Source organism: Leptonychotes weddellii, chromosome 14 (assembly GCF_054177405.1).
Source record: "Leptonychotes weddellii isolate Sample4059 chromosome 14, ASM5417740v2, whole genome shotgun sequence".
In the NCBI taxonomy this organism is placed as follows: domain Eukaryota; kingdom Metazoa; phylum Chordata; class Mammalia; order Carnivora; family Phocidae; genus Leptonychotes; species Leptonychotes weddellii.
In genome coordinates, this window is record NC_138382.1 from 49,692,618 (window position 1) to 49,709,640 (window position 17,023).

Here is a 17,023-nt window from a genome sequence, read left to right on the forward strand (position 1 = left end):
TGGGATGGGAGGGAGCAGGTCCTGACGTAGGCCTCAAGCTGTTCCCTTCGTGTGTTCCCAAGAGTGAGAACTCAGGGCTTCTGTGTGGCACTCTCCTAACCCTCTGGGCCACTGGGTGTCCCCAGCCTCAGTGGGTGGGGCATAGGCCACCCCCTTGGGAGGCGCACCCCATAAGACTTGGCTCTCAACAAGCAAGCTCTACTGCTTCCCAGCCTTGTGACTTGAGCAAATCCTTTAACCTCTCTGAACCTATTTCCTCATCTATAAACGGGCTCATGATGGCCGTCCTGTTATACACTTCCTGAGGATTTTGAGAATTTCCAAAGAAAAATAATCATTTATTCAACAAAGATTCATATATTGCTTACTATCGCACTAGGCATTGTTCTAAGTACTGACAAGCAGTGAACAAGACAAAGTCCTACCTTTAGAGACAGACAATAAATTTAAAAAACAGTAACAAATGCTATGAGGAGAAAATAAAGCAGGTTAAGGGGTATGCATGTGTGTGTGCCATTTTAGATAGGGTCATCAAGGAAGGCCTCTGAGGAAGTGACATTTGAACAGAGACCTGAATGACATTTGAAGTCATGGGATGGGATGAGATCACTAGAGAGAAAGAGAGAGAGAAGTCTGATGACCAAGTCCTTGCCAGGCTAACATCTAAAGGGCATGAACTGAAAATAAATAAATAAACAAATAAAGGGCATGAACTGGAAAAGGACTCTGCAAAGGAGAAATCGGGAGTGAATACCCTTAGAGAACTGTGCAGGACCCTGGTCAATGTGAGGCACTGGAAGTGAAGCTTTGCTCTTGTTTTGCTCTCTAGTAGACTCCCACTGCTTTTGAGAGAATGGGTCTGCTGGCCAGTTTGCTGAGCATCATGATGGGCAGGCAAGGTGGGGTCAGGACTAAAACCTCTAGTGACATCTATATAGTTAACTTAGGTTTGTGTGAGTGGATTTGTGGGGCGGGTGGGAGGGACATGAGGGACTACCCATGTGAAAAGTGAGACAGGGTATGCAGATGTAGAGTGACCAGATGATAGAGTGTCTGAACACCCACTATGAGGAAATTCACTGTGATGAATTATACACATTCTCTGCCCTCAAGGAGCTTATCTTTTTAAACATAATATGCTTTTCTTTATCTATTGTCTACCTCCCCTGAGCAAGTCCTGTAAAGCAGAAACTTCCTATCATTGCTTTGTATTATGCCTAGAACTCTGCCTTGTCCATGGTAGATGCTCAATAAACATTTACCAAATGAATGAAAAATCACCACCATCATTATCTGGCATATTAGAACAGCTGAGACTATTTAAACCATTAGTCACTGAATTCCTACTGTGACACAGATCCCTATGGAATAAAACAAGAAGTAAATGAAACCTGAGTATGTAGTCCACACTTACTACATATGAGACTGTGTGGTAAAGCACTGTGAGGGAATCAGGAATAAGATAAAGACCCTATCCTCAAGTCTGCTGGGAGACAAAGATATCTCTACCCTCCAAACACACCCCAAACCACAAAACCAGTATAAGTGAAAAAGTGCGCACAGTGCCTTAAGAGGGAAAGCCTTTGTCTAAAGAATATAAATGTGACCTCAAGGTAGGGAAATTAGCCAGTAATAACAAAAGGCAACAAGACCAGAACAGCTACCACTTACCCAGCATGAATATTTGAAAGACACCGAATTGAGCACTTTTCATGCATTACTTCATTCTATTCTCTCAAAATCCCTCCAAAACTTTGCAACTCAGAATGCTGTTCCTAGGACCTAGGAGCTGGTTAGAAACGCCAACTCTTGGGCACCACCCCATACCTACTGGATCAGAATTGGCATTTTAACAAGATCACCAGGGATCAGGGATCACTGATCTAAAGTATCACAGTCTTCATTTTACAAATGAAGAAACTAAATCTGGAAGAAACTAATGTGACAAATGACTTCCCCCAAAGAGCAGCAGAATCCCCCTGTGAACCAGGTCTGACCCCAAAGACTAGGTTTTTAACCATTAAGCTAAGCTTCATGGAAGAGCTGGCCTCTGAGCCGCAATCTGAGATACGGGTAGGGCTGGGGGATCCAGAGAATCCAGAAAAGGGACTGCAGGCAGAGAAAAGAGTGTCAGCAAAGCCGCAGGGTAAGAAACATCTAGCCAGGCTGAGGACACAGTAAGAAGCTCAGTCTGGCAGCAGCTCTAGGGAGTCTGTATACATACCTACACACAGACTACTGGAAATGAGACAAAATTTAAAACTTTGAAGATGACAAAAATCTCAGCTGGGCTTTTCATCATTTCTTCAAGCCTCAGCTCTCTTCAGCCTGAAAAATAACCAGCTGTTTCTTATTTTAGCTTTGAAATTTGATGGCATAGACCGGAAGGCTGTGTTCTGATGCACGTTTGGCGGAGTGTGGTCGAGAGCAGTGAGGGCCCTCTCTCCCTCCTTCAGTGCCAAGCCCATTCATGGTGGCCCACCTACAGAGTGCACTGGGTTGGGAATCCCAAAACCTGGGTTTTAGTCCTGATTCTAATCAACTGGGTGACCTTGAGGGGGCAAGGAACGGTGTGCTGAGGGCTTACTAAATGCCAGGTGACTTTTATATGTCATCTCAATGAGCAATTACAACAACTTGAGAGGCAGTGGTCTTCTTATCCCCAATTCCAGGAATAAAGTTACTCTGCTTTTTATTTAGTTAGTAAGTGGGACAGCTGTGGTTCCTAACCTGGACTGAGTCTGGAGCCTCTGCTCTTTCTGCTGCAACAGCTTGCCTCCTAGTTCCCTTCCTGAGCTCCTAGGGTTCCTAAACTTGTGAAATGATGGAGGAGGACCTTCTAACCTCCCCATACAGACACAGAAACTCACAGATCATGAAATAAGGATGAATTTAATCCTGCAATTATTATGCATTAGAGCATGAGAGTACTGGGCCTCCTCCCAGGCATGGTCTATGGCGGGAACACCTAATCAGAGCCTTTCTCACTACCTCCTGCCTCCCACGCGACCACACATGGCTCCCACATTTCTCCTTAATCGCTCTCAGCTTGAGGCAATTCCACACCAAGTGATTGTTACTTTACACCCAAAATTACATATTCAGTGGAGTCAGATCATCCTGTGTCTCAGCTTATCTATAAAAGTGGGGATAATAATACCTTAGGGAGTTGTTGTGACGCTGAAATGAGAGAATGGATGGAAATCACTTAACATCGTGCCTGACACATAGTAAACACACAATAAATGGCAATGAATTCCTTCTCTCCTAGGACCTTTTCCTGTCCCTAAATTCCTTTCTTTCATTGTAATGCATTTGAACTAACCCTCCAATATTTAGAAAAAAATTAATTATAGGCAATAATTGAGGGTTTTCTGTTGTGAGGTAGGGAACAAAGAGAGCATAGAGCGAGCGGAGCTCACTGCCGAACCCAATGCCCTGCTCCCTGGCCAACAATGCAGACACCGACCCAGGGCCAAGCAGTGGGTGTATTCTTTACTGTCACCGAGCCAACAAGTTTTGTAGCTGCTGACCATCCAGTGACAAGGACAGTGAGATTTCTTTTCAGAGCAGTCATTGGCAGTAACAAATTCAGCAGCTAGCCTGTGGGGGCTCATCACATGACTCAGCCATTCCTCATGGGTCGATACCATTCTTTCACCTGGAGTCTATACACACTTTTTTCTATCTCAGTGCTTCTGCTTCCCCATAATACCAGCTAGCCAGGACTCTTCAAAGGCCTGACTCTACCTCATGGCTTCTCTCTACATGCCATTTTAGCTTCAATTTATGTAGTTAAGTGCTCTTCCATAATCCCCAGTTCAAATTTCTAAGAACACACATCTTTTTCCCAGTAGGTCATATCACAGGTCCTTGGTGAGCCTATGAATTGGCTGTTCTTGGGTCTGACATTCAGCTCTGGCCCAGGAATTTCTGACTAGGGAGTAGGAATAGAGCAAGTTTTTATGGTAGAGAACATGGTTCTGAACATGAACTCCTGACATGAACAGGAGTTGTGGATGAAGAAGTTTCTCTTAGAAAGGGCCATGGGAATAGCAAGCACCACAGATGACATGTTGAATATATCTCCACATACTAGAGAGCCCCACACTCGCTCTTCCTCATCTCTGCTGCTGTGGACCACCCACACTGTCATTGGCATTGGTTGGTGGGTGAAGGAACCATTTGACCAGATTCCTCCTTCCCTGTCAATGGGCTCATGAAGAGGTGATGTCTTCTCCCTTTTTCTTGTACAGATTAACTGAATTAATTCCAATCACACCCTCTTCTTTTTGTGTGTTACTCTTCCAAGTCACTACTCGGCATGGTGGACTGTGGTAGCTATAACTTTTGTCTGCCCAGCATACCTCTCCTCTTCTGGTTCCTCAGAGGAACGCTGCTCCCACTCCATTTAGTCCATTTAGAGGTGGGGCTGTCATTCATAGTGCCTCAACCCTCTCATACTTGACCCAAGGTAGAATCAGAAGATCCCATCACTCCTGCCAGCGAGGGGGACAACTTGGAAAAGTTCACTTCAGGAATGAAGCCGAATTAAGACACGCAAGGCTGAACGACTGAGAGAGATGGAGAGGGGGATAGTCCTAAAAAGATTTTTTGAACTCCTGGATCCAGCTATGCAGTAGTGAACAGATTTTCTTTTTAAAGTTCAGAGAGTCTAGTAAGTTGATCACCTGCAACCAAGAGTCCTGACAAAATCATATCGTCTTCTCAAATTCTTTGCTCTCTCATCTTTTTCCTCCCTCATCACATTTGTTGTCTGTGGGTCCTTAAACGACTCTAATCAAAGCTGACACACTGTGTTACAACTAGTCTACCACTAAGCAGGATGGGATAAATAAGAGATCAAGTGGTCTAAGGTCCCTGTACTGTCCAAAAGAAGAGTAGGGATATTTATCACCTCCCCAAATTTATCAACTTTGGTTAAGTTAAAATTTCAAGGGTAACCATTAAAAAGAGCAACTGTGTAATGTCCAAACTAGAAGGAAAAAGAGCAAATGACTAAAAATATACCAAAAGGAGGGAAGAGCTAAAACAAAATGGAGTACTAGCAGGACAAATACATTAAAAGCATAAAATATTAAGACAGACTTAACCCTCAGGACATCAGTGGTCATATTAAATAAATATGGACTAAATTTTCAAATTAAGAGACAAAAACAGGTGATAAAAAAACAAAATCCACATGCTACTTATAAAAGACATATCTAAAACACACAGCACAGAAAGAATGAAACTAAAAGGATGGGAGAAGATATACCTTGCATAAACTAACCAAAAACAGATGGTGTAGCTACACTGGTATTAGATAAAAGAGAGTTTAAGGTCTCCCCCCAACCCCCAAGCCAACCAAACAAACAAAAAACCCACCATTCCTTTAACTAGAGATAAAAAGGGCAACCTTATAATGATAAAAGGTTAATTCACCAGGAAGATATAATAAGTTTATATTTGTACACACTTGATAATACAGCTCAAAGATAGCAAAAACCTAAAAGGTGAAATAAGCAAATTCATAATCACAGTTGGATATTTTAACACATTTCTCTTTTTAATAGCTAGAATAGGTAAAAATAAACCAGAAGGGATAAAGAAGATTTGAATTAATAAAACTGACCTAATGGAATACACAACACTGAATCCAGTAACTGCAGAAGCCACACTACTTTCAAGCACGCATGTAACATTTATAAAAACAGACCATAAACAGAACCCTAAAAAAAATTTCAACAAATTTCAAAGGATTAAAATTATACAGAACAAGCTCATGGACCATAATCAATTAATAAAAGATAACCAGAAAATACTCATATGTTTGAAAATTAAGAAACACATTTTTTTTTTTTTTTAAGATTTTATTTATTTATTTGACAGAGAGAGAGAGAGCACAAGCAGGGGGAGCGGCAGGCAGGCAGGCAGGCCGAGGGAGAGGGAGAAGCAGGCTCTCTGCTGAGCAAGAAGCCTGATGCCGGGCTCGATCCCAGGACTCTGGGATCATGACCTGAGCCGAAGGCAGACGCTTAACAACTGAGCCACCCAGGCGCCCCAAGAAACACATTTCTAAGATACCTATGAGTCAAAGGGGAAATCACAATGGAAATTAAAAAATATTTAGTAGTAAATGACTAAAATACCACATATCAAAACTTGCGAGTATCTACTAAGCAATATTTAGAGGAAAATGTGTGGCCTTAAATGAAAAGAATCAAAAGGAATCAGTCAGTTAAGCGTCTGCCTTCAGCTCAGGTCATGATCCCGTGGTATTGGGATGGAGCCCCACAATGGGCTTCCTGCTCAGTGGGGGGTGGGGTGGGCTGCTTCTCCATCTGCCTCTGCCATTCCCCCGGCTCATGCTTTCCCTCTCGCTCACTCTCTCTCAAGTAAATAAATTAAAATCTTAAAAAAAAGGATACAAATGAATGAACTAAGCATCAATCTCAAGAAGTTTGGGGAAAAAAACACCCCAAAATATTTCCAAGGAAAGTAGAATGAAAAAAATAAAAGAGCAGAACTTAATGAAACAGCAAACCAACTTACTATGGAGAATATCAATGAAGACAAAAGTTGGTTCTTTGAAAGGAAACTCTACTGAAGCTAAGGAAGAGTAAAGGGGAGAAAACATAAAAATGAAACTGGGACGAAAGGGGGCACATCTCTACGGATGTTGCAGACATTAAAATAACAAGGAAATATAAACAATTTTATATGAATAAATTTGAAACCTTTAAGGGGACCAATTCCTGGAAAAATATCACTTAATAAAACTAAGAAGAAAAATTTTAAATTACGTTAGATTAAAAACACTGAATCTGTGGTCAAAAATAACACAACAAAAGACAACAAACTTCCAGAACCAGATGGCTCCGTCACTGAATTCTCCAAGCATTCAAGGGACAAAGGAGAGGAAACTAGAATGCATGGTAGATGAGGAAGGTAACGGGCATTATTTATATTTTTGCACTGACTGTGGAAGCAGGGATTGTAGCATGCTCCACTAACCTTCCTCTTGTAAATGTTCCCAGAAATTGTAACCAACCAGAATCCTGGAGCTGTATCTGGGTGAAGTGAACTTAACAAAAGAAAAGAAGGTATCTCGGGGCACCTGGATGGCTCAGTCTTTAGGCATCTGCCTTCAGCTCAGGTCATGATCCCAGGGTCCTGGGATCGAGCCCCGCATCGGACTCCCTGCTCGGCAGGAAGCCTGCTTCTCCCTCTCCCACTCCCCCTGCTTGTGTTCCCTCTCTCGCTGTGTCTCTCTCTGTCAAATAAATAAATAAAATCTTAAAAAAAAAAAAAAAGAAAGAAAGAAAATAATGTATCTCAATGGAGTGTAGAGAATACTATTAGTAAACTAACCAGGGTCTCTACTAGCCAGTACACCCATCCTTCTGATAGGAGTGTCAGCTGATAACAACACACAAATGTCCCTTCTCTGGAAAACTGTCACCTCACCTGGTTATAGCAGTCTTCCCCTCCTCCCCCATCCTGCTTCCCTCATTCTCCTTTTCCTGACCATGTTTCCCAATATACCACTTGAACAAGAATCCCCATTTCAGGCCCTGCATCTACAGAATAGGATCTAAGATATCACTATTTAGGAGGGTGAAAAGAGAGTCACAGAGTAGGAGAAGATATTCTTAAAACATATAACCAACAAGGGACTACTAACCAAAATATATAAAGAACTCCAACAAATCAATAAGAAAAACTGAAAAACAGGCAAAAAACTTGAATAGGCAATTCAGAAAGAGGCTATCCAATTAATTAATTAAAAGGTGCTCAACATTAGTAGTAACCAAGGAAAAGTAAAACCACAAAAGATATTATTATAGACCCATGAGAAGAGTTTAAAAATTTTAAACGGACAATACTATTTGCAAGGGTGTAAAGCAACTGGAACTCTGACATACTGCTGGTAGGAAAGTAAATGGGTACAATCACTTAGAAAACTGGCATTATCGGGGTGCCTGGGTGGCTCAGTCTGTTAAGTGGCTGCCTTCGGCTCAGGTCATGATCCTGGGGTCTTGGGATCGAGACCCACTTCCGGCTCCCTGCTCAGTGGAGAGCCTGCTTCTCCCTCTCCATCCGCCTGCCACTCTGCCTACTTGTGCTCTCTCTGTCAAAAAAAAAAAAAAATAAAATCTTTGGAAAAAACAAAACAAACAAACAAAACTGGCATTATCTAGCAAAGCAATTCCACTCTGACACATTACCTACAGAAGCTTCACAAACACAACAGAAAATGTCTAACGATGTTCTCCGCTGCACTGTTCTTGGTAGTCAGAAGCTATAAGCAACACAAGTATCCGTAAACTAGAGGACGAATAAATATATTGTGACATATATCATGAAACACTGTTAGCAATGAAAATAAGCGTGGTAACCTCATGGATGCAGCACACAAACGAAGCAAAAGAAGCCAAAACAGAACGCACACAGTATGATTCTATGTATGAAGTTAAAAAACTAGTAAAATTATACTATTTAGGGATGGAAATATAGGTGATGAAACAAAGAGAAACAAATGATTATCACATAAGTCAAGGTAGTGGCTTCTGGGAAGGAGGTTATGATTTGGAAGGGGTGCTACTGAGTATTGGCAATGTTCCACTTCTTGACATGGGTGGTGGTTCCATAATTCCCTTAAAATTGTTAAACTATGCATACATTTGTGGGGTTTCCTTGCATGCATTTTTCTATCTCATATTTTTAAAGTTTAAAATAAAGACAATGAGGGGCGCCTGGGTGGCCCAGTTGGTTTAGCGTCTGCCTTCAGCTCAGGTCATGATTCTGGGGTCCTAGGATCAGCCCTGTGTCCTGGGATCAGCCCTGTGTCGGGCTTCCCTGCTCAGGGGGAAGTCTACTTCTCCCTCCGCCCCTCTCCTCACTTGTGAGGGGGCGCGTTCTCGAACTTTTGCGCGCTCTAATAAAGTCAAGTAAATAAAGACATCGAAATAAACATACCGATTACTGTCTGATTCTTAGAAAAGTTGAGGGAACTGCATTTTTAAATTAAAACTTTGCCCCTAAATCCTTAACAGAGTACACGCCATTTAAATTTGCAACAATGCCTACTTTTCTTGGGATTACAGGTGGAGAAACAGTCTCCTGGGAACAGATATGTGCTTTGCCAAGAGTGACCAGAGGACCCCTCTTCTACATGAAAAGTCGAGTAGGCACCCAAAGTCGTAGGGTAGCTATATGCCATTTGAGAATTCTTGGTAGGCAGAATCCTTGAGAGGAAGTAGAACCAATTTGCCAAAATACCTTGGGTTAAGGTTAGGAATGCATTGAGCCTCCAAACCCTGACAAAAGATTTGAAAATAGGGTAATCTCCTGAGTGGTCTGTGGTGACCCTGACCAAGGCTGCTAGCACAAAAGGGCCCTGTATACCCCCAAAGAGAACTCACTAGAGGACTGGGGGAAACCAGCCTGGTGACACGCTCAACACACTGCCCAGATTGCAATGCTTTAGGGGAAAATGGCAAAGCATGTGAGCACAAACTAAAAAAGCTCTAACCTTGGAATCCAAGCATGGGATCAAGCTGGCAGGAACCTGGTCCAATAAGGGCGTTGAGCAGCAGTGACCACACATCCTTGGAGCATGCAGGACAGCTCTTCAATAGTGATACCATATAGCTGTGTCAGAAATAACAATGTGGGTGGACTGCTCAGACTCTGGAGTTCTTTTTCCTCTGGAGAGTGGAAATAAGACTGACTTCTTTGGATTGTTTAAGCCCCCAGGGAGCTTGGAAGTGGGAGACATCAGAATTCTCACCAATGAGGGCATTAAAGGACTTGGGAGATTACTTGGAAAAGTAAAGAAATTTTTGACTGCATTAGAACCCAACTGGTGAAATGAGACACACAGGTTAAATATCTGAAATAGACAAAATCTTAATCGAATGTCTCTATTATCTACCTTTATACACACAATACTATATGTATGAGTAGGAAAGTAATACATCACTAAACTAACAGAATGAGGGTAATGAGAGAAATTAGCAGGCATTTCAAACAAAGCCCATGATAGGTGACTTAAGAGAAGGTTCATTCATTAAGGCAAACTGAAACAAGTTTCTTGTACCATCTATTACTATTATGTGACCGAGACATGTAAAAGGAACTTGTTTCTTTTACATCTTCCTTGAAGAGCATCTTAATATGTGATATCTTCTCTCTCTCTTTTTTAAAAGTATTCTCCATGCCCAGCACGGAGCCCAATGTGGGGTTTGAACTTATGATCGTGAGATCAAGACCTGAGGGGAAATCAAGAATCAGACATTAACTGACTGAGCCACCCAGGCACCCCTACTATGTGATGTCTTCTTGGTTGCCCAGGACCCTCCCTCCCACCTCTGAGAGCTCTCCCTGGCTCCTAATCTACACCTTTATCAGAGGCCCAGATCTGCCCTTGCATGTGGTAATACCCTCAGACTATCCCCCCAAAGATTCCGAGTTCCCCAAACCAGGGTCTATCTTTATTTTTATCTCTGTTTCTACTTATTCCCACTCCTCTTGTCCCTGGCACCAATACATGTTTGTTAAAGGAAAGAATGAAGGAGGAAAAAGGGAGGAAGGAATAGTATGAATGCACTGCACTGAAAAAAAAAACAAAACCAGAGGACCACCACCAGGAACAGAAACCCACAGTGAACTGGGGACTGCTTGACCATGTATTACTTAACAGCTACTCGTGCTATCATAAAAACAATTCATCTGATAACCATGGAAACCAAAATGAAGGCACTGTGGCGAGGGTGGCTCTTTTCAGAAATCTAAAAACAATAAGAAGCCTGAAACCAGAAAGACAAAGAACTCCAAGTGCTCCAGACCAGAAGGAAATCCTTTCCTAAAAGCCCTGACAAAGCAGCATTTTCTTCAGTTTCTAGAGGCTTCAACGAGGGCTCAGGGACCACTGTGACTTACCATGAAATAATTCAGACCTGTGTGCTTCTGTCCCTTGGGGCCAGCTGCTAAGAGGAAAGCTTGCTGGGAGACAGAACTTATTGTCATTATAAAATGTACTGAGAACCGGCAGAGGGAGATAGATTTCTCCCCTAGCTCCTAGTAGGTGTACAAGCACACAGTAGGTCTCCATAAATCCTTGTTGAGTAAATGAATTAACTTAAAACTCAGGGAAAACACAGGGTCTGGTTAACAGTATGTGTTCTTTCTACCACCCAGTGCCAACATTCTGTCGGGTACTGAGAATGAAAGTCCTGTCCTCGTTCTGGGTCCAGTTTCTCCATGTGCAAAAGGAGACAGCTGGATTAGACAGTTTCCCAGGCATCTTCCTACTCTAACAGTCAATCACTGTACTGTGCTTTTTTTGGTGGCAGCACATGCCTGGCACTTTTCTTTCCCCTCAAAGGGAATCTGATACCCATCTGCTCCAGTACATGAATGTTCCCATCCTGCCTGACTCATTTGGTAGGAACAACAGGTTCACATGCCAGTTGTAAATGAGAAGGCAAAGGGGGCCCAGAAAGAGAAAAGGGGAAAGGATTCCACTTGGCCTCTTAGGGAACCAAAACAGTACTCTTTTAGGACTAAACATATACAAACTGAAGTGTGATTATTCTAAACACCCCTCATGTGAAGCACTCTTTAGTTTACTAAATTAACTGAACAGTATTTATATTAATAATTGAACACTTCGGTGCCGGAAACTGTGCTAAGCCCTTTGCACAGGTAAGCCCGCACAGCAACCTCATGAGCTAAGTACTATTATTATCTACTTTGAACTGATGAGGGTTTTGTTTGGCTCAAGATCACACAGCTGGTAAGTGGCAGAACTAGGACTTGAACCCAGGTCTTGACTCCAGAGTTCCAGCTCTTCAAATGGCTTTCCCACCTGTTCTCCACGGTAGTCCTAAGAGCGAGGCAGGGCAGGTGTTACCACCTTCACTTTAAAGAGGGAGAAACAGACTCTGAGAGACTTGAGCTTTGCACAGAATACAGAGGACACTTGATAGTAGGTGCCCAGCCCCTGACGCCCCTGGGTGGGGGCTCTTCTCACCCCAGGAATCTGCTTCTTCCTCTTCGACTTCAATTACTCGGAAAACCTCAAGGCTGAAGGCAACCGCGGAGATCCACTTTCCCCGCCGGGTCGTTTTACCGGCTGGGAAAACGAGGCACAGCTCTCCTCCCGCGCGGCAGAGCCTCCAGGTGCCAGCAGAGTGCGGGAGTGCCGGGCCGCGGGCGGCCTGAGGGCACCCCGTCCCGGTCCCGCCAGGGCCAGGTGCTCAGCCTCCGCCAGGACCGAGAGGCGCCTCCTCTGCGGGTCACCTCGGGAAGCGCCCCAGGTCCCCGAGAGGCAGCCTCCAGGCGCCCGGGCCGCCCCCTCCTCGGGGCCCCGGGCATCCCGGGGACGCGAGCGGAATAACTTCGCCCTCAGCCTCCGCGAGCCGGCCGCCTCTTACCTCTCCGGGGGCTTTCCGGGACGTCGCCCACAGCAGTGCGGGCCGCGGGAGCCGGAGCCGAGGCGCAGCCGAGCGGAGCCGAGCCGAGCGGAGGCGCGAGGACTGCAGCGCGGCCAGGGGGCGGGCAGAGGCGCGGCGAGCCCCGCCCGGGGGCGGACAGTTGCGGGCTCTTGCGGGCGGGCGCCGTCACGTGACGCGCGAGGCGGGGGATGCCGGGAGCCGGGCCGGCGGCCGGGGTGACGCTCCGAGACCACCGCAGAGGAAAAGGAGCCCGGAGTCTGCTGGGAGGGGAGCGAGAGGGCGACGCCAGGGAGACGCTTCGGATGCTGCCAAGTCGAGCCGGTGGAAGGACGATTACGGCTTCTAGTGCGTGGCCCCAGAAGGGCAGAAATAGAATCAGTGGGCGGAAATTGCAGGGAGGTATGCTGGGGTCAATACCAGGAAGATTCTTCCAATCACCGGAATTATCTGTCAGGGTAATGGGATGCTCCAGGAGGTGGTAACCAACTTGTGGGTGTGCAGGTGGGAACACACTCACCAAACTGACCACTGGCTATGGGCCAGGCGATATATTGGGAGTATATATTAAATTATTGTATGTATAGTGTTTAACACAACGCCTGGCACACAGTAAATGTTGCATAGGTGTTAAGCTGTTGCTGCCGGTGTTATAGGCACAGGAATGAACAAAACTTCTATGGTTCCTGTCCTAAAGTTAATTCTTGAGTGGGTAGAGTAGTCATTAATCACGTATCATTTAAATAAGTATGTATTTAAAATCATGGTAAGTTCACCGAAGGAACCCCGATTTTAAATTATGGGGCAAGGTGAGGGTGGTCAGGAAAGATTTCTCAGAGGAAGGTAAGGAGTGAGCCAGATAGAAGAGAGGCAGGGAAAGCCTGAGTGAAGGCTTTTGGGTGGCATGGGTGAGGCAAGGCAGGGCAGAGGAGAGAAGATTGCTCTTTGGGTAAATTGAAGATGTCCAGTTTGTCTGAAACTTATTGTGTTACGAGAGAACAGTGTAAGTGAGGTTAGAGAGGTAGGTAGGTGCCAGATCATGCAGCACTTAGTAGGCAATGATAAGGATTTTAAAATTTTATGTAAAAGGAAGTCATTGAAGTGGTGGAGGGTGGTTTGATACCTTTTGTAAAAACTATGCCAGCTACTGTGTGGATAATAGACAAAAAAGTAAGAGTGGGGGGCGCCTGGGTGTCTCAGTTCTTAAGTGTCTGCCTTCGGCTCAGGTCCCGGTCCCAGGGTCCTGGGATCGAGTCCCGCATCGGGCTCCCCGCACAGCGGGAAGCCTGCTTCTCCCTCTCCCACTCTCCCTGCTTGTGTTCCCTCTCTCGCTGTGTCTCTCTCTGTCAAATAAATAAAATCTTAAAAAAAAAAAAAAAAGTAAGAGTGGAAGCAGGGAGATTGGTTAAGACTTGGACTGGGGTATTGGTAGTGAAGACAAAGAGAATTGGATTTGAGATACTTTTTTTGAGGTAGAGGCAAACTGGTTTGATATGAGTCATTAGGGGGATTCCTAGTCTAGCTTAGTTCACTGATGGGGCCCATGGAGGTGCTATTTATTGAAATGGTTAACTATTGTAAAGGGAACATATTTGGAGGTGGGAGATCATCAATTTTGGACTTGTTAAATTTTAAGATACCTGGGTCACCCAAATGAAGTGATCAAAAAGGCAGTTGGATTTTAATTGATTAATTTTTTAATGCAGGGCTTGAACTGATGACCCTGAGATCAAGACCTGAGCTGATACCAAGAGTCAAATGCTTAACGGACTGAGCCACCCAGGCGCCCCATAGACCCTTGGATTTTAGAAGAGAATGTCAGCTACAGAACACTAACTTGAGAATGCTGTGAAAACAAAATTTTTACACTGGATCGAGGTTTGTAATGGCTGACTCTTGTGGTCCCATTGACCTCTGTCTTGGTTCTATAGAACGTATTCTATAATTGTTATTACATCTGTTATTACATGATGAATTTGGTATTACAGATTCTGGATGAGGTCCAAGTTACCACGCAGCTGCTTTCCTTTATAAATTGAAACAAAACAAAAAACACCCTAAGCCTAAAGCCAACAATTTCTTTTGAGCAAAGACACAAAGCTGTACACACAGTAGCCAGATATAGTAGAAAGACCACTCTGACTTAGATCAGATCAGAATAGGGGGGGTTCACACTACAATGAGCTGGATGATTTATCTTATTGATGACTGGCAAAGCTATGGCATGTTTAATCCTTTGAAAAGTGTCCCATTGTATGAAACCAGCAGTCTAGATATATGTCAGTAAGCAATCAAAAGCCCGACTTTCTGGATTTGTGCCAGCCAACATTGTTTTGGTGTTTCTATAGAACAGTTAAGTCCTTCAAAAGAGTGCAACAGCAGCTCTCTACAAGAGCATGCTGTCTCTTTCCCATTAATGGCGCAAGTCTCACTTGTACCATGAAAAATGTGATCTTAAATTGACTTAAATAAAAGAACATCATTTGTAAACTGCAGTTGGGCTCTCTCTTCTTTCTGCTTGCACCTCTTTCGTGTATGCCTCTGTCCTACCACTTGCTGGTCTACTGACTTCTCTCCTCCATTAGACTAGAGAGGACTTGCTCACCTTTGCAGCCTGGCATAGTTGGTATTTATTGTAAAACGATTAAGTAAACACACCATCTCCTCAGCCATGTGAACTTTACTTACCTTACTTTACAGAGAAGTAAGGCTGTGATTCGTCCAGAGTTGACATAATACACATGCCCTCGTTTTTGGCCCAGTTATCTGAACTCCCTTCCTACATTTGGGAATTCCCCATCTTTGAGCTTGTTGGGTGGGAATCAGAGCATGCCTTTCACTATAAAAGCTGAGACCCAGATATTTTCTCTGCTTCTCCACATGACCCTGACACTACAAATTAAATATTCTCTGGACTATGAATTGGGAGCCAAATAGCAAAGCACAGACCTGGCATAATTCTCTTTGGTTACCATGGCAAACATAGCAAGATGAAGTTCTTAGAGCAACACTGGCTGTCATGAGAGTGCAGGGTTCTGAGCCCGTGGCTTTGTTAAGTGGTGGTATCTAATCCTCAGCAGAGATGGTATCTTCACTGCACCAGGTTGTATGGAGTGACCAAGTAACAAAGGGTGATGTTCCAGATGCCTAGTCTCTGAGCCTGATTCTCCAGGCCTCCTGGGATACTAAATGATCTATAATCCTTTCAGTGAGTTATTTTTCTCTGTAAATCTACCCAAACTGGATTTGGGTGTTTCAAGTAAAAAAAAAATCTGACTCATATAGTCACATAATTAAGAGCAGAACTGAAGCTATAACCTAGGATTTTTAACTACTGATGCTGCTGCTCCTTCCTAACACATGAATCTTTACTCTTCAACAACCCATTTTTTTATGTTACATATTGATGTCTCTAAATCACCCTTTGGGGGCGCCTGGGTGGCTCAGTTGGTTAAGCGACTGCCTTCGGCTCAGGTCATGATCCTGGAGTCCCGGGATCGAGTCCCGCATCGGGCTCCCTGCTCGGCGGGGAGTCTGCTTCTCCCTCTGACCCTCCCCCCTCTCATGCTCTCTGTCTCTCATTCTCTCTGTTTCAAATAAATAAATAAAAAATCTTTAAAAAAAAAAAATAAATCACCCTTTGTTCACCAAGTTCATCCTTCTAATGTCAGCGGATTAATGAACATTTCAAACGACTGCATGGCAAGGCAGCTGCCAGTGCAAGTTTGGTCTCATTGTCAGTACAGCTGCTTATGTAATATTATTTTTTTGCATTTTTGTCCTTTACAGACGTAAGTGGAAAATGAAGATGCTATTACTAATGTGGCTGAGGAAAAGATGACAACTATCAGACGTGCTTAAAGCACATCTTTAGCCTTAGAATGCTTACTGCATTAAAGCCAGCTGTGTTTTATTTGTGAAGTTTGAGAATGTTTCATAAAACATTTCATCAGATACTGTGTTTAAAAGACAAAGTGGTTTTGTAATGTTTTTACATCTCAGTAACAAGTCTATTCAACTTTTATATACATGATTCCTATGTGTTTGTGAACTTGTACAGAAGTAGGCAAGTGGCACCACCTATGTGTATCAGTAACAGAGTTCACACAGGTAGCCTGTAAGTCACAACTGTTCCGTCTCCTGTGTGATGTCCATAATGCAGGGCAGGGAAAAGACCTGGTGCTTTATTTTAATTTCTTACTGTAGACTTCAAGAAAACAGGTTAATGATGGTTGTTCTTGTGTAATTTGCAACTGCAGTATATACATTAGCCAGCAGATGTCAGGATGTGATCTCTTTCTTAAGACTAAAGTGAGAATAAAATAAACAGAGGAGTTTCTGAAAAGGACTGAAGGTTCTCTTGCTCTTCTGTGTGCAACACACTTGGGTCACGCTGGCCTTCTTTCTTCCTTAAACAGATATGCTTTAACACTTTTTTGAAGTCTCCCCATTCTTTTACCTGGCCAATTGCTATTCATCCAATTTTACTTGATGTATCACTTCCTCAGGGAGCCCTCCCTGCTTCCTTCCCAGCCCAACAGGTCAGGGCTCCCCTATTTCAA

The 17,023-nt window shown here is 43.8% G+C and overlaps 1 protein-coding gene across 4 annotated transcripts in view; it reads right to left on the reverse strand.

Annotated features, from left to right (window-relative positions):
• Positions 1 to 12,573, reverse strand: part of FBXO10 (F-box protein 10) — a 52,880-nt gene extending 40,307 nt beyond the window's left edge. For 2 of the 4 annotated variants that reach the window (XM_081803192.1, XM_031023535.2), the window contains exons 1-2: positions 12,444 to 12,573; positions 9,539 to 9,657 (exon numbers count right to left, since the gene is read on the reverse strand). In XM_081803192.1, the coding sequence (XP_081659318.1) occupies positions 9,539 to 9,613 (75 nt within the window). In that variant the 5' untranslated portion in view covers positions 9,614 to 9,657; positions 12,444 to 12,573. Of the gene's footprint in view, positions 1 to 9,538; positions 9,658 to 12,040; positions 12,405 to 12,443 lie in introns of those variants that run through there. The other 2 variants (XM_081803193.1, XM_081803194.1) reach the window with 2 other exon arrangements.
• Between the last annotated feature and the right edge of the window lie 4,450 nt (positions 12,574 to 17,023).